Source organism: Suncus etruscus, chromosome 6 (genome assembly GCF_024139225.1).
Source record: "Suncus etruscus isolate mSunEtr1 chromosome 6, mSunEtr1.pri.cur, whole genome shotgun sequence".
NCBI classification, from domain to species: Eukaryota; Metazoa; Chordata; class Mammalia; order Eulipotyphla; family Soricidae; genus Suncus; species Suncus etruscus.
The window spans coordinates 65,751,428-65,774,412 of NC_064853.1; the positions used below are offsets into that span (position 1 = coordinate 65,751,428).

General features: G+C 39.2%; 1 protein-coding gene across 3 annotated transcripts in view; it reads right to left on the minus strand.

The window, feature by feature from the left end:
* Positions 1–22,985, minus strand: part of RSRC1 (arginine and serine rich coiled-coil 1) — a 292,940-nt gene that overhangs the window by 208,854 nt on the left and 61,101 nt on the right. For all 3 annotated transcript variants that reach the window (XM_049774477.1, XM_049774478.1, XM_049774476.1), the window contains exon 5: positions 3,137–3,304. In XM_049774477.1, coding sequence (XP_049630434.1) covers positions 3,137–3,304 — 168 coding nt within the window. The remainder of the gene's footprint in view (positions 1–3,136; positions 3,305–22,985) is intronic.

Below are 22,985 nucleotides of genomic sequence, written 5' to 3' on the forward strand. Positions count from 1 at the left end.
GAATGATCTCATTTTATATCTTTGACCTCCACTCCTACCTCAGCACCCTTCCTTCCATCCCTGTGTTTATTTTCCCTGTCTGCACAGCATACTTCAGCCACCCCAGCACCTTTGCACCTTGGTTCTCTGTTCTAGAATGTCTCTGTAACATTGTTATTTTCAAATGGGTTAGGGAACAGCACTGATTTCTTTTCATGGAGAGACAGACCAAAGCTCACCACTAATTTTGTCTTACATAAAGTAGCACCTTGGTTATTTCACATATAAAATATTTGTCTGCTTACAATAAGAGAATCTATAAATTCTTCTGACATTGTGAATCCTCTTTTTTGCTCATTTGCTGGTGAGTTTTATCCTTCTTTTAATTCTTCTTTTTTTAAATTAAAGAGCCATGGTTTGTAAAATTATTGATAGTTGAGTTTTAGACATATACTATTCTAGCACCATTCCAACACTAGTCTCAACCTTCCTCCACCAGTGTTTCCAAGATCCCTCCTGCTCCCCCAGCCTGCCACCTTGATGGGAACATTTTAAAGTTCAGTGGTTTTGGTTCGGACTCAAGTTTTTGGTGTTGCTGAGTCAGTCTGTGGTTTGGATGTAGAGCTATAGTCACATTACCAGCATACCTTCCGCAGTTCCTTCCCTTTCTCATCTTCCTCCTTCCACCCATGATTTCTTTCCTTCTCTGCCTTTCTCCTCCCTCTGTCTTTCTCCATCCAGAGTTAAGAGTGGTCTAAGTCTCCCCACTTTACTACACTGCAGTCCAGTTATTCTATGTACCATAGATAAGTGAGATCAAATTGCATGATTTCATTCTTCATTTTAGCTGCATAGTATTCCACTGTGTATATATACCAAAGCTTTGTAATCTATTCACCTATCACTGAATACCTAAATTGATTGTATATCTTAGCTATACTGCTAAGTGTAGCAATAAATAATAGTGTGTATACATCCTTATCAATAAATGTTCCTGTGTCCTGGGGATAGATACAACAGTGGAATTGCTGAGTGATATAGCAGATCAATTCTAGTTTTGCTGAGGACTCTCCATACCCCTTTTCCACAGGGGCTAAACCAGACAATGTTCCCAAGAGCAGTGGCTGAGAGTTCCTTTCCCATCACATTCCCCACCAACACAGACTGTTCCCATGTTTTTATGTGCTTCTTTCACTGAGATGATATCTCGTCATCTTGATTTGGACTTCCCTAATGATAACTGATGTCATGTGCTATTACCCATCTGTCAGAAAGGTGTCTTCATTTCCTCTCTCCCCATTTTCGATGGGCTTTTGGATTCTTTTTTTTTTTTTTTTTTTTTTTTTTTTGCTGTTGATATTTATATATTCTGAATACGAATCAGTACTTATATACTCTGAATACCAACCTTTTATCTGGTGTGCGGAATGCAGATAGTTTTTCTCAATTTGTTAGCTGTCTTTGAGTTTTAGCCCTTGCTTCTTTTGTCACAGGGAAACTCTTTATTTTTTTTTTTTTTTTTTTTTTTTTTAGTTTTTGGTTTTTGGGTCACACCCAGCAGCTCTCAGGGACTACTCCTGGCTCTACACCCAGAAATCACACCCGGCAGGCTTGGGGGACCATATGGGATGCCGGGATTCGAACCACTGTCCTTTAGCATGCAAAGTAAATGCCTTATCACTGTGCTATCTCTCCGGCCCCAATGCAGTCCCATTTTTATCTTTAAATTCTGTTGTCTTTGCCTTTGGCATTGCATCACTAGATATGTCTTTAATGTTCAAATCTTGAATTCTGCTTTATTTTCTTCAATGTACTTTATAGTTTTTGGTTGGGTTGTTGGGTTTATATTGGTGCACTATTTTTTTCTTTTTTTTTAGTTTTTGGGCCACACCCGGCGGTGCTCAGAGGTTACTCCTGGCTGTCTGCTCAGAAATAGCTCCTGGCAGGCTCGGGGGACCATATGGGACACCGGGATTCGAACCAACCACCTTTGGTCCTGGATCGGCTGCTTGCAAGGCAAACGCCGCTGTGCTATCTCTCCGGGCCCATATTGGTGCACTTTGAGTTTACTTTTGTATAAAGTGTGAGATATGGATCCAGCTTTCATCTTTTACATGTTTTCCTAGCTGAAGAGGCAATCTTTACTCCATTTCAGGTTCTCAGCTTCTTTTTCAAAAATTAACTGTCCATAAATATGTAGTTTGTCCTTGGGAATTGAATTCTCTCACAGACAAGAGAGTACTGATTGCGGTACATGCTGGTTTGATCACTATGACTTTAGAATAGAGTCCCAAATTAGGTAATAAAATACGTCCCAGTTTCTTATTTTTCAGTATGGTTTTGGCTCTTTTTAAACCCCAATCCCATAAAAATAATAATACATTCTGGGTCAGACATGTATGCACACTCTGGTACAGAAACACCTCAGTATTCTATTGCTAAAGTTAGTTCTCCTCTGTGCTAAAAGAGGCCTGACCAGCAGCAAACCATGTCCTCCTGGCTTTGTCTCCCTTCAATCCTCTTTCCTAACAGCTTTAGAAAAGGCAAGAGACACAATTCATCATTATATGTCTTCAAATTTTCCATTTATATTCTCAATAAAAGAATTTCAGTGAGAATAACTTTGCTAAGTATCCTGTAAATTTGAGTTTTTTACATATTGAATTTTGTGATGCAACTGATTTTATATTTCTAATATATTATGTTACTTATGTATAGAATGGAAAAAAAAAACAGGAAAAAAAAACAGAGTAAAAATCAAGAGATGCATGTGCGTGAAAGATGCAAGAGTGTATGAAAACAGTTCCTAAAGTAGAACATTCCCATTTGGTCTGATTTGGTAGGTTAGTATTAGGTCAGGAAATACAATTGGTATTAACATATATTTTAAGAGTTTTGAGTCTTTTCAGGCCCTCCAAAAATAAACACCCAAATTTAGACCAAATAGGAGCACTCTTAGTTCAGACAGGAGAAGAAACCTGTAGCTATTTTAATTTGTTTCTACTTTCTCTACAGCATTCCTCTTTTTCCCACTGAATTCCATTCTTCTAGCAATTTAATGGTAGTGTGGGAATAAGAAAAACCTCAGAGAATGCAAATTTAAATGGAACATTTCAGGGACTCGTATCATTACTGGGCAAGATTTGTGTCCACTTACCCACGCTTGACGCCCTGCGACTCTTTGTCTTTAGTCTTCTCCTTCTCCCTTTTCTCCTTCTCTCTGCCTCGGCGACGTTCCCGATCCCGAGAGCGACTGTGAGTCCTTCTGTGACTGGACCTTTCACTGCTTCGGCTATGGGAGCGGAGACGATGTCTTGACCTAGACCTATAGCAAGTAGATTTTTTAAACAGTTAGTGACATTTAGTGAGTATCTTATGGCATTACATGAAAATAGCCTTTAAAAAATACAATTTCATTTTAGTTCTGGTCTTTAAATCACTATGAAAATCAAACATTCAAATAGGAATCTTGATAAGTAAGTACTCTTGGTCACAATAATACAGAAACAAAATATATGTTCTTAACTTTATAGGAAAGCAATAACATTTGATCAGAAAGTATTGGCAAGTGAAAGCCATAGAAGTTCAAATCCAGGCATTTTGATGCGAGTGCCATCTTGATGCAGTTCAACAGAGGTGAGCTCACCCCACCCACAAAGAAAGGAGGAGCCCAGCCACTCTGCCTAGCAGCTGTTCTAGTTCACTAGACAGTGAACCCCAGTACATCACATAGAACACAACAAATTACAAGCATCACAATTGAGAAACAATGCAGGCCTCTACTATAATAAAGAATGAAGATGGCGGCTCTGATTTCCTGAAAAGTGCTGACCACCTCTTCAGCCTCTCATTTAAGGACTCTAGAGAAGAAATATGAAGAATTCTCACAGAACTCTAAGAAAACATGTAACAACTGAAAGTGCTACAAATAAGAATCAAGGGGATATGAGAGAAGAAACGAGAACACTTCAGACTGAAATAACAGGAATGAAAAACATGTAGGCAAAATGAAAACCTCATTGGAAAGCCTCTCCAAAAGAGTAACAGCAGCTAAAGACAGAATTAGTGAGCTGGAAGATGAGATTTATAACAACTCCATACGAAAGAAGAGATTGAAAAAGAGCCTAAAAACAAATGAACAGGCAATGGGAAAAGTCCTCAAACAACATGGAGAGATGAAAATAGAACTCTTTAGCAAACTCGGGGCCAGAGCGGTGGCGCTAGAGGTAAGGTGTCTGCCTTGCAAGTGCTAGCCTAGGACAAACCGCAGTTCGATCCCCCAGCGTCCCTTATGGTCCCCCCAAGCCAGGAGTGATTTCTGAGTGCATAGCCAGGAGTAAACCCTGAGCATCAATGGGTGTGGCCCCAAAACCAAAACAGAAGTCTTTAGTAAACTCAACAGAAACAAGAATGACTGGAGTCTAAGAGACAGAGGAAGAAAACCCCCATGAAATAACAACAGTCAAGGACATCATTGCAGAGAAACTCCCAGAGCTAGTGCATGCAAACAATTCCTACATGCCCAAAGATTACTAACTAAAAGAAATCTAAAAATAAAGCACCCCAAGACATATCCTAGTCACAATGATGAACCCCACAGACAGGGATGGAACACTGAAATAGCAAGAACAAAAAGGAAAACTACATTCAAATGAGCATCCCTAAGATTTACAGCAGATTTATCACAAGAAACCCTCAAGGCCCAAAGGCAGTGATGGGATATAGTTACAAAACTCAACAAAATTAAGCATTGTCAAGTGTACTTCACCCAGCCAAACTTACATTCAAATCTGAAGGAAAGATACACAGCTTCTTGGGTAAACAACTGTTCAAAAACTTTACAGACTCAAAACAAGACTTAAAAGACAAACTGAAAGGTCTATTTTAAGACAAGACAGAACAAGAGGCACAACAAAGTCTTACATAAAGATGACACTAAATCCCATAATAATCATCTCTCACAGTGTCAATAAAATAAATGTACCAGGTAAGAGACAGAGTGGAAAATGGATCAAAAACTTAATCAAACATTCAGTATGATACAAGAAAAACATGTAAATAAATAGAACATAGTCTCAAAACCAAAGGTTGGAGGACAATCATCCAAGCAAACAACTCCCTTAAAAAAGCTGGAATGGTCATATTAATATCAGATGACAGAAACTTTAGTCTTAAAAAAGTTATAAGGGACAAAGATCGACATTTTGTAATAATCAAGGGAAATGTACAACAGAAAGAAATCACACTCCTAAACATATACGCAACCAATGAGGGGCTAGCAAAATATTTAATACAATTGTTGACAAATCTGAAGAAGACATCAATAGCAATACAATAATAGTGGGAGACCTCAACATCACCCTGTCACCCCTTGATAGGTCAACCAAGCTGAAACCTAACGAGAACATACTACCTCTGAAGGGAGAAATGGAAGAAAATGGCCATATATATATGACTCTCCACCCCCAGAAAACTGGAGACACATTCTTCTCCAACTGCACATGGGTCATTCTCCAGGACAGACCACATGCTGGCCCATAAAACTTAGCTGCATAAATTAAAAGAATAGAAATTGTTCAAACTAGCTTTTCAGATCAAAATGCATGGAATTAAAAGTGAACTACAAAAAGACACAGAGGAAAACACTTTAAAACCTGGAAATTAAACAGCTCACTACTGAACAACCAATGGGTTAGAGATGAAATTAAAGAGGAAATCAAAACATTCCTGGAAACAAATGGGAATGAAGACACAAATTATCAAAATTTGTGGGACACAGCAAAAGCAGTACTAAGAAGAATATTTATAGGTTTGTAAGAACACATCAGGGAGGAAGAAGGCCTACATAAATAACTTAATAACACAGCTTATAAAATTTGAAAATGATCAACAAAATGACCCCAAAATAGACAGGCAGAAGGAAATGACAAAGCTTAGAGCAGAAATTAATGAAGTGGGAATCCAAAAACGATCTGAAATATCAATAAAAGCAAAAGTTGGTTCTTTGAAAAAAAAAAAAATCAACAAGATAAACCACTAGCAAAACTCACAAAGGGAGAGAGAGAAACTTAGTAAACCAGATTAGAAATGAAAAGGGAACAATCACTACAGATACTACAAAGATTCAAAGAGTAAATCAGAGACTACTTTGACAAATTCTATGCCACAAAACAAGAGAATTTGGAAGACATGGATAAATTCTTAGATTCTTATAATTTTCCACAGATGAAAAAGGATGATCTAGATAGGGGTCTCAAACTCACAGCCCGCGGGCCGTTTGCGGCCCTCCTTACAACATTTTGTGGCCCTGCCTAGAGGAATCTTTTTTTGTTTTGTTTTATTTTAGTTGTTTGGGTCACACACCCCCAATGTTCAAGGCTTACTACTGACTCTGCATTCAAGGATCACCCCGACTTTGCCTCCTGCGGCCCCCAGGTAAATTGAGTTTGAGACCCCTGACTAGCATATCTAAACAGACCCAGACTATTGAGAAAATTAAAATGGCAATCAAAAGTCTTTCCCAAAAGAAAAGCCCAGGCCTAGATGCATTCACTAATGAATTCTTTCAAACCTTTAGAGGTCCTACTACCAATCCTTTTAAGGATCTTCCAGGAAATTGAAGAAACAGAACCACTCCCAAATAGTTTTTAAGAAGCTACCATCACCCTGATACCAAAAGCAGACAGAGCAAAAAAAGAAAGAAAACTACAGACAAATATCCCTGATGAACACAAATGCAAAGATCCTCAGCAAATTCCTAGCTAGTAGGATCCAATGCCCCGCCCCATCAAGAAGCTCATACACCATGACCAAATAGGTTTCATCTCATAGATGCAAGGATGGTTTACCATACATATATCACTCAATGTAATGCACCTTACCAACAAAAGAAAAAATAAAAACCATATGATCATATCAATAGATACAGAGAATGGATTTGATAACATCCATTCATGATAAAAATTCTTAACAAGATTAGAAAGGAGGAACTTTTCTCAATATAGTCAAGGCATTTATGACAAGCCCATGGCAAATATTATACTCAATGGAGATAAACTAAAAACGTTTCCTCTAAAATCTGGTACAAGACAACACTGCCCCCTCTCACCATTCCTATTTAACATAGTCCTGGAAGTACTTGCCATAGTAATTAGGCAATAAAAAGATATTAAGGCCATCCAGATAGGAAAGGAAGAAGTCAAGCTCTCACTGTTTGCAGATGACATGATACTATACTTGGAAAATCCTAAAGACTCTACCAAAGAGCTTCTAGAAACAATAGATTCAATAGCAAAGTGGCAGCCTACAAAAATAACATGCAAAAATCAATGGACTTATCATAGACAAATGATAGAGAAAAAATGGACATTAAAAGAACAATCCCATTCACAATAGTGCCACAGAAACTCAGATACCTTGGAATCAACTAAAAAGGTGGAGGTGAAGAACCTATACAAAGAAAACTACAAAACACTGCTTCAAGAAATAAAGATAACACAAGGAAATGGAAACACATACCCTGTTCATGGATTGAGAGGATTAACATCATTAAAATGGCAATACTCCTCAAAGCTTTGTATAGATTTAGTGTAACTCCTCCGAAGATACTCATAACATTTTTTAAAGAAATGGATCAAACACTTCTAAAATTCATTTGGAACAATAAATGCCCATGAATAGCTAAATCATCCCTTAGGTAAAAGAAGATGGGAGGCATCACTTTCCCCAACTTTAAATTGTACTACAAAGCAAGGGCCACTAAAAGAGCGTGGTATTGGAATAAATACAGATTCTCAGATCAATGAGTATTCAGAGAATGTTCCCCAGTCATACAGTCAATAATTCTTTGATAATAGAGCAAGAAAAGCAAAATGGAGCAAGGAAAACCTCTTCAACAAGTGGTGTTGGGACAATTGGTCAGCCACACGTAAAAAACCAAACTTGGACCTCCATCTAACACCATGCACAAAGGCCAAATCCAATGAATTAAAGACGATAATAAAAGACCCAGAATCACGAGGTATAGAGAAGAACATGTAGGTAAAACACTCCATGACATTGAGACTAAAGGCATCTGCAAGGAACAAACACCACTGTTCAAACAAGTGGAGGTAGAGATAAACAATGGAACTACATTAAACTGAGAAGCATCTGCACCTCAAAGGAAACTGACTAGGATATAAAGGCACCCACAGAATGAGAGAAACTATTCACCCAATTCTTATCAGATATGTGACTAACATCTAAGATATACAAGATACTGACAGACTTAACAAGAAAAAACTTCTAACCCCATCAGAAAAGGGGAGAAGAAATGAACAGATACTTCCTCAAAGAAGAACTATAGATAGCCAGAAGGCACATGAAAAAAATGCTCCATATCACTAATCATCAGGGAGATGCAAATCAAAACAATAAGGAGGTACCATTTCACACAACAGAGACTGGCACACATCACAAAGAACAAACAGTACTGGTGGAGATGTGGGGAGAAAGGAACTCTCATTCACTGCTAGGGGGAATGCCATCTAGTCTAGCCTTTATGGAAAACAATATGGATATTACTCAAAGAACTGGAAATTGAGATCCCTATGATCCAGCAGTACCACTCCTTGGGATATACCCTAGCAACACAAAAACACAATACAAAAATGCCCTCTGCATGCCCATGTTCATTGCAGCTCTATTTACAATAGCCAGAATCTGAAAATAAGCCAGATGCCCAACAACAGATGAGTGGCTAAAAATACTGTAGTACATATAAACAATGGAATACTACACAGCTGTTATAAAGAATGAAGTCATGAAATTTTCCTATACATGGATAGATATGAAAACTATTTTGCTGAGTGAAATGAGTCAGAGAGAGAGACACAGAATAGTCTCACTCATCTGTCGGATTTAAAAATAAAATAAAGACAATATGGTAATAATACTCAGAGATAATAGAGATGAAGGCTGGAGGGACTAGCCATGATATGAAGCTTTTCACAAAGATTGGTGAATGCAGTTAAAGAAATAACTATACCAACAACTATCATGAAAAAGGTAGTGAGAGAAATGCCTCTCTCGAAGATAGATGGGGGTTGGGGGAGTGGAGGAGGAAAATGAAGGGTATTGGTGATGAATAAGAAGGTTGCACTGGTGCAGGGTAGTGTACATTTTATGACTGAAATCCAACTACAAACATGTTTGTAACCATGGTGCTTAAATAAAGATATTACTAAAAAATTTTTTTCTTAAAGTTCAAATCCAGGATCTGGGAGATAGTTAATGACTAGAACCATCAAAAGTCCGTTCTCTGATTCCATGCAGTCATTTGAGCATTAATGGGCAGGAAAAATCCCTGAGGCCTTCAAGTCTGTGGGGTGTCCCTAGGATCCTGATTACTGAAGTTCTTAAGCAGGACTATGTTCTAGGGTCAATGCAATGAAGACCACAGGTGGAAGCCCTTGGCTTCCTGAGCACAGTATAGAAGATTCACACACACACACACACACCCAGCCCCAACTCCAGTCTTAACAATTCAAGTCTCCACAAACAAAACAAATCTAAATATATATCTTGTTCTCAAAGCTCCGGTCTTCCCTATCCTTGTAAGTGCTGCTTAAACCTTTTCTATTTCTAATCGCTACAAAACTATTTTTCACATAAGTATGATACACTCTGCGATTTTTTTACAGGAAGATTTCAGGACCCATCTTACAACATGGACAAGAGAACCTCCACCAGACTGACAATCCTACCAAAAAAAAAAAAAAAAAAGGTACATAAAAATCTCTCCAAAGCTGCCAGCTGGTGGCTCCAAAGCAGGCTGCTTCTGAAGCAATTCAAAAAGAGATTGTCAAAGAACAGGAGATTTGGTCTGGTCTTAGTAGGAAACAGCCCCATGAGGCTACTGGAGGATAAGGGGTGGCAGTGAAAGGAGAGATGGGGACCTAGAGGATGGAAAATGCCTATGGTGAAGGGAAGCACCAACCAGGAGGCAGAGGTGGTACTTAAAGGAGGTGTATATGAAACCCCATCAGCAACAGGCCTGTCGACCACTGTGCAAAAGTTTATATGTATACATGTATAAAAACACCTCTTGTAGAATCAGACTGGTGGATGAGAGGCAAATGTGGGCTCAGGTGGTGGTGGTGGGGCAATGGTATAGGAAAGTTAACAGTGGTGAAGGGATCAGTGCTGAAACACTGTATGCCTGAAACCCAATCATGAAAAACTTTGTAATTTTACAATGACTAGATAAAAAAAATTGCAAAAGAAATGAAGTACAAAATAAATCAACACAGTAAACTAAAAACAAAACAAAACAAACCACAATTCATAAATGAAAACAATGAGAACATTTCTCACTTTAGCATATTCTTTCTCTGGGTGAGCTCAACAAAAGCTGTGCCAGAGGGCCCGGAGAGATAGCACAGCGGTGTTTGCCTTGCAAGCAGCCGATCCAGAACCAAAGGTGGTTGGTTCGAATCCTGGTGTCCCATATGGTCCCCCGTGCCTGCCAGGAGCTATTTCTGAGCAGACAGCTAGGAGTAACCCTTGAGCACCGCCGGGTGTGGCCCAAAAACCAAAAAAAAAAAAAAAAAGCTGTGCCAGAAAGGGCAGCTAGAAACAAACAAACAAACAAACAAAAACAGCAGGAATCCTAGCCTGGGGAATAAAAGAAGAAACTCTGGAACACCACCAAAAGAAAATAAAAGGAGATAGTGGGAAAGCTCGTAGGGAGAGCTGGGAGTTTCATATATGGGGCTATTCTGCACTGTGGCTGTGCCTGCTTCACCCTTTGGGGTTCCCGGCTGACATGGATGAGAACTAAACTAAAATGTCACCTGCATATGACTGACAAAACTTTGTTGAATCCAAAGAGAATTTCATGCCAAAATAAATAACTAAGGGGCCGGAGAGATAAAATGGAGGTACAGCGTTTGCCTTGCAGGCAGAAAGACAGTGGTTAGAATCCCAGCATCCCATATGGTCCCCCCTGAGCTTGCCAGTAGCGATTTCTGAGCACAGAGCCAGGAGTAATCCCTGAGCACTGCAGTGTGTGACCCAAAAACCAAAAATAAATAAATACATATACAAACAAACAAATGAACAAAAACCCTACAATATTCTTCAGAGGAATAAAACAGAACCCAGAGTACGCAAAACATTACATTAACCAGGTCCACGATAGCATCCAAATGGGATTTGTGTGATCTTCTCTCAGGAGATGAAGAGCCTAAAATGGACCAGACGCCAAAATTAAAAGGCATCATAATCAAAAGGCATGTTTTTTAAGTATTAAGTATAGGGGTGGAGATATAGCATGGAGGTAAGGCATTTGCCTTGCATGAAGGACGATGGTTTGAATCCTGGCATCCCATATGGTCCCCAAGCCTGCCAGGAGCTATTTCTGAGTGTAGAGCCAGGAGTAACCACTGAGTGCTGCCCAGTGTAAACCCCCCCCCCCAAACGTAGTAAGTATAACTGCTGTTCAGTGACTTATAAAGCTAATAAAGCTCAGTAAAAAAAATAAAAAATAAAGTAGAAACTATATTAATAAAAATATAGTATGTGAAATTAAAATCATGCTAAATGAGATTAAAAGCAAATTGTGGAAGCTGGAGTGATAGTTACAACTATAGTGATAGCTGCAACAGTGGGTTGCATTCTTGCTTTGCACAAAGCCAACCTGGATTCAATGCCTGGCACCCCATATGGTCCTCTGGGGCCTCCAAGAGTGATTCCTAAGTATAGAGCCAGGACTAACTCCTGAGCATTGCTGGATATGGACTACTAAACCAAATTACACAAATAAAACTAAACTTGTAATAAGAGATAAGAGTCTGTGTACCTAAAATTCAATTAATATTATCCAATCAGAAGACGTAAGAGATAAAAAATGCTAATTAAAAAAATAGAATTCCTGGCTTGCTTTGCAAGTCCATGCTCTCCCTTGAAGACAATTTCTTGCTTTTTTCTTTGCTTATTTCTACTCTGGTGAAGCCCTTGTTCTAAACAAAGATCTAAACAAAGATTTCCCTCTTTCCTCTCATGATTCTAAGAAAGTTATGTATGTTCAATAAAATCTATCTTGCTTCACTTAAAAAATATCCTCTGGGATATGTGATAACATTCAAATGTCTAATATTAATATTGTTTACCTAGGCAAGAAAAATATTGGAACATACGTGGTCCTTGTGCCAGTTTGAACATGGAAATGCCCATTGGGTAGCAATGTGCTGGTCACTCCCAAAGAACCAGGGGCCTAGTGTCCCGTGTCTTACTGGGAGGGCCATGAGCGAAGACAGCACTAAGACAGCTGAGAGAAAGGGCACCAGTGGGAGATAAGGAGACACTGAGACACAGACATGAGGCCCCAGGTTCTATAGGGTGACCAGCACACTACTCATGGACATTTCCATCTTCAAACTGGCACAAGGATCATGCACATTCCAATGCTTTTCTTACCTTCTTTTCTTACAATATTAGTGATGGGCAGGAGCCAACAGCAAATGCATGGTCTCCAACAATGTGCTCCTACCAAGAGAATCCCATACCCATCACCCATCACACAATTCTTGAGAGTAAAGGGTAGCTATGAAATGCAAGGAAAGCAGCCTAAATTTGCACAATACGAGGGAAGCCAGAGAGCCCACTCATTCTGTCCATCACCATCATCCCAACTGAGCTCCATAGCACATAGTAAGGAAATAGTGGGTTATGATTGGATCCACTCTCCCCACGGTCCCTCCCTACCAGCACTCCACATTCATCACCGAAATATTTATCTCCCAACTGCCCTCACAGTTTCCCCTCACAAGAGGCTCACTGATAAAAAACAAGCATCTTCCAAATACATTCTACTGTTAGTCACCATTGGTCTCCACACAAGCCACCCCTGACATTCTAGAATGTTCCCCTAGGAAAGTTTCTTTTTTTGCTCAGTGAACTATAATAATGATAGATCTGTAGGTAAAGTGACCCATGATACTACAGTTAAATAAAATAATTTTTTAAAATGTCATGTCTCACAACTCCTATTCAACATAGTACTTGCTATAGCGATTAAAGAAGAAAAAGATATCAAGGGCATCCAGATAGGAAAGGAAAAAGTCAAGCTCTCACTGTTTGCAGGTGACATGATACTATATTTAGAAAACCCTAAAGACTCTACCAAAAAGCTTCTAAAAACAATAGACTCATATAGCAATGTGGCAGGCTATAAAATTAACACACAAAAATCAATGAACATTAAGAAAACGACCACATTCACATTAGTGTCACACAAACTTAAATATCTTGGAGTCAACTTGACTAAAGATGTGAAGGACCTTTACAAAGAAAACTATAAAATCCTGTTTCAAGAAATAAGAGAGGACACGTGGAAAGGGAAACACATAAACCTACTCATGGACTGGCAGGATTAACATCATTAAAATGGCAATACTCCCCAAAGCATTGTACAGATTTAATGTGATCCCTCTAAAGATACCCATGACATTCTTCAAAGTAGTGGATCAAACACTTCTGAAATTCACCTGAAACGATAAACACCCACAAATAGCTAAAGTAATCCTTGGGAAAAAAAGAACATGGGAAGGGGCTGGAGTGATAGTGCAGTGGTAGGGTGTTTGCCTTGCATGGCTAACCCAGGACAGACCTTGGTTTGATCCCCGGTGTCCCATATGGTCCCCCAAGCCAGGAGCGATTTCTGAGAACATAACCCCTGAGCGTCACGGGGTGTGCCCCCCCCCAAAAAAAAAACAAAAAATAACAAACAAACCAAAAAAACCCACCACCAATAATAGTAATCTTTGGGCTGGAGTGATAGCACAGCGGTAGGGTGTTTGCCTTACATGCAGAAGGACGGTGGTTCGAATCCCAGCATCCCATATGGATTCTGAGCATAGAACCAGGAGTAGCCCCTGAGCACTGCCATATGTGACCCAAAACCAGAAAAAAAATAAATAAAAAACCATTTTATTTATATTTATAAAAGAACACTGGGAGGCATCACTTTCCCCAATTTTAAATTGTATTACAAAGCAATAGTTATCAAAATAGCATGGTATTGGAATAAAAACAAATCCTCAGATCAGTGGAATAGGACTGAATATTCAGAGAATGTTCCCCAGACATACAATCACTTAATCTCTGATAAAGAGGCAAGAAATCCTAAATGGAGCAAGGAAAGCCTCTTCAACAAGTGGTGTTGGCACAACTGGTTAGCCACTTGCAAAAAAGTGAACACAGATCCCCAGCTAACAACATGTACAAAGGTAAAATCCAAATGGATTAAAGACCTTGATATCAGACCTGAAACCATAAGGAATATAGAACAACACATAGGTAAAACACTCCATGACATTGAGATTAAAGGCATCTTTACGGAGGAAACAGCACTCTCCAAACAAGTGGAAGCAGAGATAAACAGATGGGAATATATTAAGCTGAGATGCTTCTGAACCTCAAAGGAGATAGTCCCTAGGATACAAGAGTCACCCACTGAATAGGAAAAAATTATTCACCCAATACCCATCAGATAAGAGACTAATATCCAACATATACAAGGCACTGACAGAACTTTACAAGAAAAAAGATCTAATTCCATCAAAAAATGGGGAGAAGAAATGAACAGAATCTTTGTCAAAGAAGAAATACAAATGGCCAAAAGACACAAGAAAAAATGCTCCACATCACTAGTCATCTGGGAGATGCAAATCGAAACAACAATGAGGTATCATCTCACACCACAGAGACTGGCACTTATCACAAAGAACAAGAATAATCAGGGGTCGGGCCGGGCGGTGGCGCTAAAGGTAAGGTGCCTGCCTTGCCTGCGCTAGCCTTGGACGGACCGCGGTTCGATCCCCCGGTGTCCCATATGGTCCCCCAAGCCAGGAGCAACTTCTGAGCGCATAGCCAGGAGTAATCCCTGAGCGTTACTGGGTGTGGCCCAAAAACCAAAAACCAAAAACCAAAAAAAAAAAAAAAAAAAAAAAAAGAATAATCAGGGGGCGGTGAAGTGGCGCTAGAGGTAAGGTATCTGCCTTGCAAGCGCTAGCCAAGGAAGGACTGCGGTTCGATTCCCCCCCCCCCCCCCCGGCATCCCATCTGGTTCCCCCAAGCAAGACAATTTCTGAGCAGTTAGCCAGGAGTAACCCCTGAGCATCAAACAGGTGTGGCCCCCCAAAAAAAACAAACTAAAAAAAAAAAAAGAATAATCGGTGCTGGAGGGGATGTGGAGAGAAAGGAACTCTCATTCACTGCTGGTGGGAATGCTGTCTAGTCCAGCCTTTATGGAAAACAATATGGAGATTCCTCAAAAACCTGAAAATTGAGCTCCCATACGACCAAGCTATATCACTCCTAGGAATATACCCTAGGAACACAAAAATACAATACAAAAATCCCTTCCTTACACCTATATTCATTGCAGCACTATTTACCATAGCAAGACTCTGGAAACAGCCAAGATACCCTTCAACAGATGAATGGCTAAAGAAACTGTGGTACATATACACAATGAAATATTATGCAGCTGTCAGGAGAGATGAAGTCATGAAATTTTCCTATACATGGATGTACATGGAATCTATTATGCGGAGTGAAATAAGGGATAAAGAGAGAAAGACATAGAATGGTCTCACTCATCTATGGGTTTTAAGAAAAATGAAAGACATTCTTGCAATAATAACTTTCAGACACAAAAGAGAAAAGAGCTGGAAGTTCCAGCTCACCTCATGAAGCTCACCACAAACAGGGGTGAGTTTAGTTAGAGAAATAACTATGTTTTGAACTATCCTAATAATGAGAATGTACAAGGGAAATAGAAAGCTTGTCTAGAGTACAGGCAGGGGTTGGGTGAGGAGGAGGGAGATTTGGGACATTGGTGATGGGAATGTTGCACTGGTGATGGGTGGTGTTCTTTACATGACTGAAACCCAAACACAATCATGTATGTAATAAAGTTGTTTAAATAAAAAAATTAAAAGAGGAAAAAAAATAATTCTCAGAGACAATAGAAATGAGGCCTGAAAGGTCCAGCTCACGATATGAAGCTCATCACAAAGAGTAGTGAGTGCAGTTAAGAGAAATAACTACACTGACAACTAACATAACAATGTGAATGAATGAGGGATGTAGAAAACCTGTCTCAAATACAGGCAGGGTGGGAGAGGGAAGGGAGGTGGGAGATTTGAGGCATTGGTGATTGGAAGGTAGCACTGGTGAAGGGGGGCGTTCTTTATATGGCTGAAACCCAACTACAATCATGTTCGTAATCAAATCGTATAAAGATATTAAAAAAGATAAAAAAAGTCATGTATGAAATATAAACTACTGCCCATCTGTATCTTAATGCCCATTATTTTAATTCTTTTTTTTTTTTGTTTTTTTGTTTTTTTGGGCCACACCCGGTAACGCTCAGGGGTTACTCCTGGCTATGTGCTCAGAAGTCGCTCCTGGCTTGGGGGACCATATGGGACACCGGGGGATCGAACCGCGGTCCGTCCAAGGCTAGCGCAGGCAAGGCAGGCACCTTACCTCTAGCGCCACCGCCCGGCTCCATATTTTAATTCTTAACACTGCCTATAAGTTATAAGAAGCAAAACAACAATTCTGGAGAGAATATATGGGGGAATCATAGCAACTCTAAAACATGCAAGTATAGCATTATCAAGTTTGTTTAAAAACATACTTTTATGTTTATAGGCCTACTCAGATTTTATTTTAAATATTTTAAATTCTCTCTTTATTTTAAATTGTATTTATGTAGGATTACTCATTTTATGTAAATTTTATTATTAGCATAGATTAATCATACTATTAACTTTTGAAATTGCTATGTCTATAAAAATAGAAAGAAAAACACCTTTTTAAAAACAGCTCTATTAACTGCACATTGCTTAAAATTCTACAGAATTTCAGGAGTCTAAACTTATTCATCTATATATGTGTTGGTGTCACACCACCTACATAAAAAAATAATAAAGGTTCTGTCTCATATGTGGAATATAAAGAAACATAATAAAGGAACAACAAATGGCCAAAGGAATCAAAGTGGTATCTTATTCCTAGAGATGATTACTTGGACCTTGGGACATGGGTGAGGATGAAAGTCAGGGCATCTCCATAAAAATGAGACAAACAAAAAAATGTACTGCAATCCCTACAACAAACCTCAAAGAACCAAATAACCAGACACAGATCTAAAATTAAAGTTCTGAGTTCTTGGTTCTCATGTAAATGACAAAATACAACTTTGAATAACACATACTTCTGGAGCTATGGACAACCTCACTGACTCTTCAGTAACTTCAGTTTCCTATCTGAAGGAATTGAACAAGAAGAAAGTAAGACATTGGAGAAAAGGAACTGCCACCTGGCTAGACAAAGAAAGAAAATTATATTTAAATTTAAGACATTATTTGTCCCTCATTCCTTAAATAAATACTTTTCTGATAAATCACTCTAGAAATCTCTAGAGTACCAAACTCGATATGGAGATATATTATAAACAAAAGAACATTTGATAAAAAATGTGGCATTTTAGAACACACAATATATAAGCAATAAATGGACAGCAAGATGTCCTATTATACCAGATAAATGCTTTCAATATCTACAGAATAGAAAGAATCACCTTAGCATCCCTACATAAAATGAATTACTGCCCTCAAAAACCAATTTGTCAAGTTTCTTAATTGGCTAATAAGTTCTAAACATATGTAATCAAAACAAATATCCTAATATTTTGTCTTTCAACACAAATAACTACAATACTTCAAATGCTCTCTTACATGAAGTTCTATAAGTAAATACCATAGGCATCAAAAAACTAGTTAAAATTAAATTTAAAAAATCACATTAATAAACTACCATGATGTTATGTCAAGATGGGAGTCACTTTTAATTTTGCCCTCTATCAAAATATGATTAAAACCACACAAGGGAGAAAAAATGTTAAGTGCCTACAGTCTAGGAAACAGATACATTTTAAATGAAATGTTCACTGGTGTTTTGGTAGTAAATGAAAATTAGAAAATTTGTGCTCTAAATAATTAAGACCACATAAAAGAATCTGAAAACATATTTAGCTTTCTTCATTAAATTCCCCATTTTTAAAGTAACACTATCTTCCTGTACTAAAAATGAACTTTCATTCAAGAAAACTTAATACTCCACAACTTTGAGTCTATCTGTAGAACTGTCTCTAACTGCTGATCCTGGGATATTCTGCAGATTATTCTGAGCTACAACAAAACAAGACTATAAAGAGAAAATCAGTTTTTTTTTTTCAGATATCCAAGCAAGTCCCACCAAAAACATTGATGCAAAGAGAGCTCACCTAAATATACCATGAGATATAAGTATCAAGGATAAAAGACCCAAGAAAAAGGCATTTCTGAAAATAAAGTAGAGGAGCCAGAGAGACAGTACAACAGGAGGGCATTTGGCTTGCACACAGGCAACTCGGTTTGAATCGATGGCATCCCATATGGTCCCCTGACTTATTGCTAAGAGGAAATCCTGAGCAAAGACCTAGAAATAACCACATTGCCAGATGTGGCCCCCAACAAGTAAACAAAAAAGAAATAGAATTAGAAAAATAATTGATAGAAGAGGCCATGATCACCCAACTTAACTGATGGTCCAGAAGAAAAACGTGGTAACAAAGTTAATACTACACTCATAGTATAAGAACCCGTATAGAACTAAAAGAATCTACATGGAAAACAGGCACATGTGCACAGGGGAGATGAACTCATGGACTCAAGACTGAGCCATGGGCTGATCAAGTTCTAGTCCATCAGGAAAAGAAAAGAACATTCTTGTTGGGCCACTAGCATAAAAGAAAAAGCAAGTTCCATCTGTCACCTCAACAGAAGACATGCAGCAGTACAATCACTAACACTTCTTGCAAAGCTCAAGGGGAGAAAGGTCCAGAACATTATAACCAGTCAAATTTCCTTCAAGGATCAAATCAGCAGGGGGGTAAAGTGATAAAAGTCCTCATTTCTGTTAGACTCTAATAAATCCAGGCTGTGCCACAACTTCCAGTTTGCAAGAACTGGAAATAAAGGCAAATAAGGCAAGAAAGTGGAGAAATGATGAGAGATTATACCAGGGTTAAGGCACTTGCCCTGCATATAGGAGACTCCAGTTGGGTCCTTGGCATGGCATATAGCTCCTTGAGCATTGGTAGGAGTTATTCCTGAGCACAAAGCCAGAAGTAAGCCATGAGCATTATTTTTTTTTGGGGGGGGGGGCCCACACCCGGCATTGCTCAGGGGTTACTCCTGGCTCTCTGCTCAGAAATAGCTCCTGGCAGGCATGGGGGACCATATGGGACACCGGGATTCGAACCAACCACCTTTGGTCCTGGATTGGCTGCTTGCAAGGCAAACGCTATCTCTCCTGGCCTGTCATGAGCATTATTAGACCATCTCGAATAAACATAGAAAATAGCAAAAAGGAAACAATGGCTTGAACAGGGCTAAGAGTGAACTAAAAAGGCAGAACAATGAATGTCATGCACATCATCCTGGCCCCATCCCCTCAAGCCTAAGGCAAATAAAACTCCTGAGCACTATAGTTGGAATTGAGCCGATAATGCTCAGCTGTGCTGGAGAGGACCCAATCCCTTAAGCCAGGGATCTCAAACTCAGTTTACCTGGGGGCCGCAGGAGGCAAAGTCGGGGTGAGGCAGGGCCGCATAAGGGATTTCGCTTACTGAATATTTGCAATAAAAAGTCACGATAGTAAGAAAAAAATCGCAAAATAATTGCATTAAACATTCGCATACCCGAATGGTATGGCCGCGGCCACAAAATGTTGTACAGAGGGCCGCAAAAGGCCTGCGGGCTGTGAGTTTGAGACCCCTGCCTTAAGCAAATACAGTCGATTGAGGAAAAAGAAAACAAAGAACAAAATAAAATAATAAAAATATAATAATATATAATAGAATAGTAATAGAAAACAAAGAAAAAATTTAAATCAAAAATAACAATCTAAAAACACTGACTACAATTATAATTTAGAGAAAAAATGATGTGGAACTGTAAAAAACCAACTTACCCAAAAACCAACTTTCTGTAAAAACACAGAAAGCAAGGTTGAGTCAAAGGATTGAAAATGTATAGAAGAACTGAAAAAAAAAAGGTGAGGGAATCAGTACCAATATCCAAGATTTCCAGGTTAGAGATGTTTTCTCAAAATAAATATTCTGTAATGAGAGGTCCCTCCACAGAGAATAGAAACAATTCTGAGTAGGCCAAGTGCATGCCAGAGCCTTAAAACAACCAAATTAGAAACTGATGAACTTCCAAGAAAACAGAGAAGTTCCCACAGCAGCTGAGAAAATGAGAAGATTTTATTTTTTGTTATTGTTCTGTTTTTGTGTCCCACCTGGTGGTGCTCAGGGCTTACTCCTGGCTCTGCACTCAAGTATTACTCTTGGCAGAGCTCAGGGGTCCATGTAGGATGCCAGGGATCAAACCTGGGGTTGGCTGTGGGCCAGGCAAATGCCCTCCCTGCTGTTCTGGCCCAGAAAATGGTATTATCAAGGAGAAAAGGTAATTATGATTTGAGCAAATGGTTATATTCACCTTCTTTACCTATGCAATATTCATTCAGATCAAATATTTCAGCAATATTTTCTAAGACAAGTCTCATAGTAAGCAAAATATAAATCTTAACATATTAGGAAAATAATAGATACTCAAATGATGCTCTTTGATTAAATCAAACTAGAAAGATAAAAATATAAGAAAACAAACTGAAAAGTCTCCTCATGTTTGTAAGGTAAGGAATATATTTCCATATTAGTCATGGAAAAGTTACAATCACAACAAACATCTCAGAAATATTTGAATAAACTCTGAAACGTGGTATGTCAAAAAAGTGTTGGACATAGCTAAAACCAGCAAAAAGATTTTTCAGCATTAGAAAAAAATGGTAAAAAGAAAAAAATTGCAGAAACAATATTAATAAATCAGAAGCTCAAAAAAGTCAGAGTTGGTTCTTTAAAACTGATGAATAATGTTTAAGAATTATTGATGGAAGTGACAAAGAAAAATAGAGAAATCGCAAATAAAAAAATCATCAATACTGCGGTTAAATGACCTTCCACCCACAGAGGTTAACAGTGAGGCCAACTGCCCTCCATCACCAACAACTAGAAAAGCTGATGAAATGCACAAAGCAGCTGTTTCAGACACTGGGCAGACAAGAGAGGCACAGGAAACACCCCCCAAAAGGAAGCAATCTTGAGACAACCAAGTGATGCCCAGCCTTGAAGGAGAAGAATAAAGCTGGTAAACTTTGGGTGTTACTACAAGGAGTCTTCAAGAAGCTCGAAACTGCTAGAACCTGCAAGACTTGCCACCCAAAAGAGGAAGGAAAACAGAGAGAAATTCAGGGACAGCAGTGGTTCCCCCAGACTTTCAGTAAGGTTAATACACAGGCTAGAGGGCGGTGTCCATGTGACCCAGTGAGGGAAGCCTCTTATGGGGCCAGAGCCAGGTCCAATGGGGCTTGATTTCCAGCAGCATATATGGCCCTCCAATTAATACTTAGAGTGATCCCTAAGCTCAGAGCCTGAGATCTGCACTGAGCACTATTGAGTATGATCCAAAAACAAACAGGAAGAAGAGAAAGGGAGTTTTGAGCAGCCAGAGGAGAAACACTGTCCAGAAGGTGCTTGTAGAACAGCAAGAACTAGGATTAGGCTAAGCAGCCATGGAGTAAGTTTCGGACACAGACAACAAAGTTCAATGGCATCTCTTAATACTAGCAAAATCCTACAGCCCGACAAAGGTAAGCCATGGCCACTAGAAAGGGGGAGAAAAGGGTGACGACCAATACTGTCCTGCAATGGGTGTCTGACATTTCCCACACAAAGCACAGAGTACTTGATTCTCTCCAAGTACCTGGATAATTTTCTAATCTAATCTTCTGATCATAGGCCTATTAAATCTTATCCCAGAAGACAGTCTTCTGGGATATCAATAACACTTCTGGAGGAAAGGTGCGGGAGAAACACACACATTTTGTTTCAACTAAGATGAATCCAGTGGGTAATGTTCTTTGACCACCAGTAAAGTTTCAGGACTGAGTTACCAGAATTCAAAGCTGGCAAACAGAAAAAGAAACGGGTAGGGATGTGTTTTGGCAGGAAAGCACATGCTTTTGCTGTCTGAGGCCAAGGGTCCAATCCCTGCCCCTAAAAAGTTAAGTATTATAAAAATCACCAATAATAAAAATATAAGATTCCTATTTATTGTGCTATGCTCTTTTGGCAATCATGGAACATACTCCCCTAAGAAGCTTCCCATGAGCTATGTTCATGTTCTCTATCCTATTTTCATTCCCAGAGCATTTTAAACACACAGTAGTTGTCATGACCTTGGGTGTGGTGCAATTAGGAGGAAACTGTAATTTTTCCTTGCCTTGGGGGAAGAGGGAAGACTGGGCTCAGAGAGTTTAGATTTTCTTTTAACTTTAAGAAAACTGGATTTGGGCCAGAGCAATAGCACAATGGGTAGGGCATTTACCTTGCATGCTGCTGACTTAGGTTCAATCCCTAGTATCCCATATGGTCCCCCAGCCTGCCAGGAGTGATTGATTTCTGAGTGCAGAGCCAGGAGTAACCCCTGAACAAGGCCAGATGTGCTCAACACACACACACACACACACACACACACACACACACACACACACACACACACACGTGATTGATTTCTGAGTGCAGAGCCAGGAGCACACACACACACACACACACACACACACACACACACACACACAGAGGAGTGATTGATTTCTGAGTGCAGAGCCAGGAGTAACCCCTGAACAAGGCCAGGTGTGCTCAACACACATACACACACACACACACACACACACACACACACACACACACACACACCAAAAATCAAAAAGAAAACTGAATTCTGAGAATTCACAGGTCACAAGCCTGTAAGCACCAAAACTTCATGCCAGGTCTGTCTCCATCCACC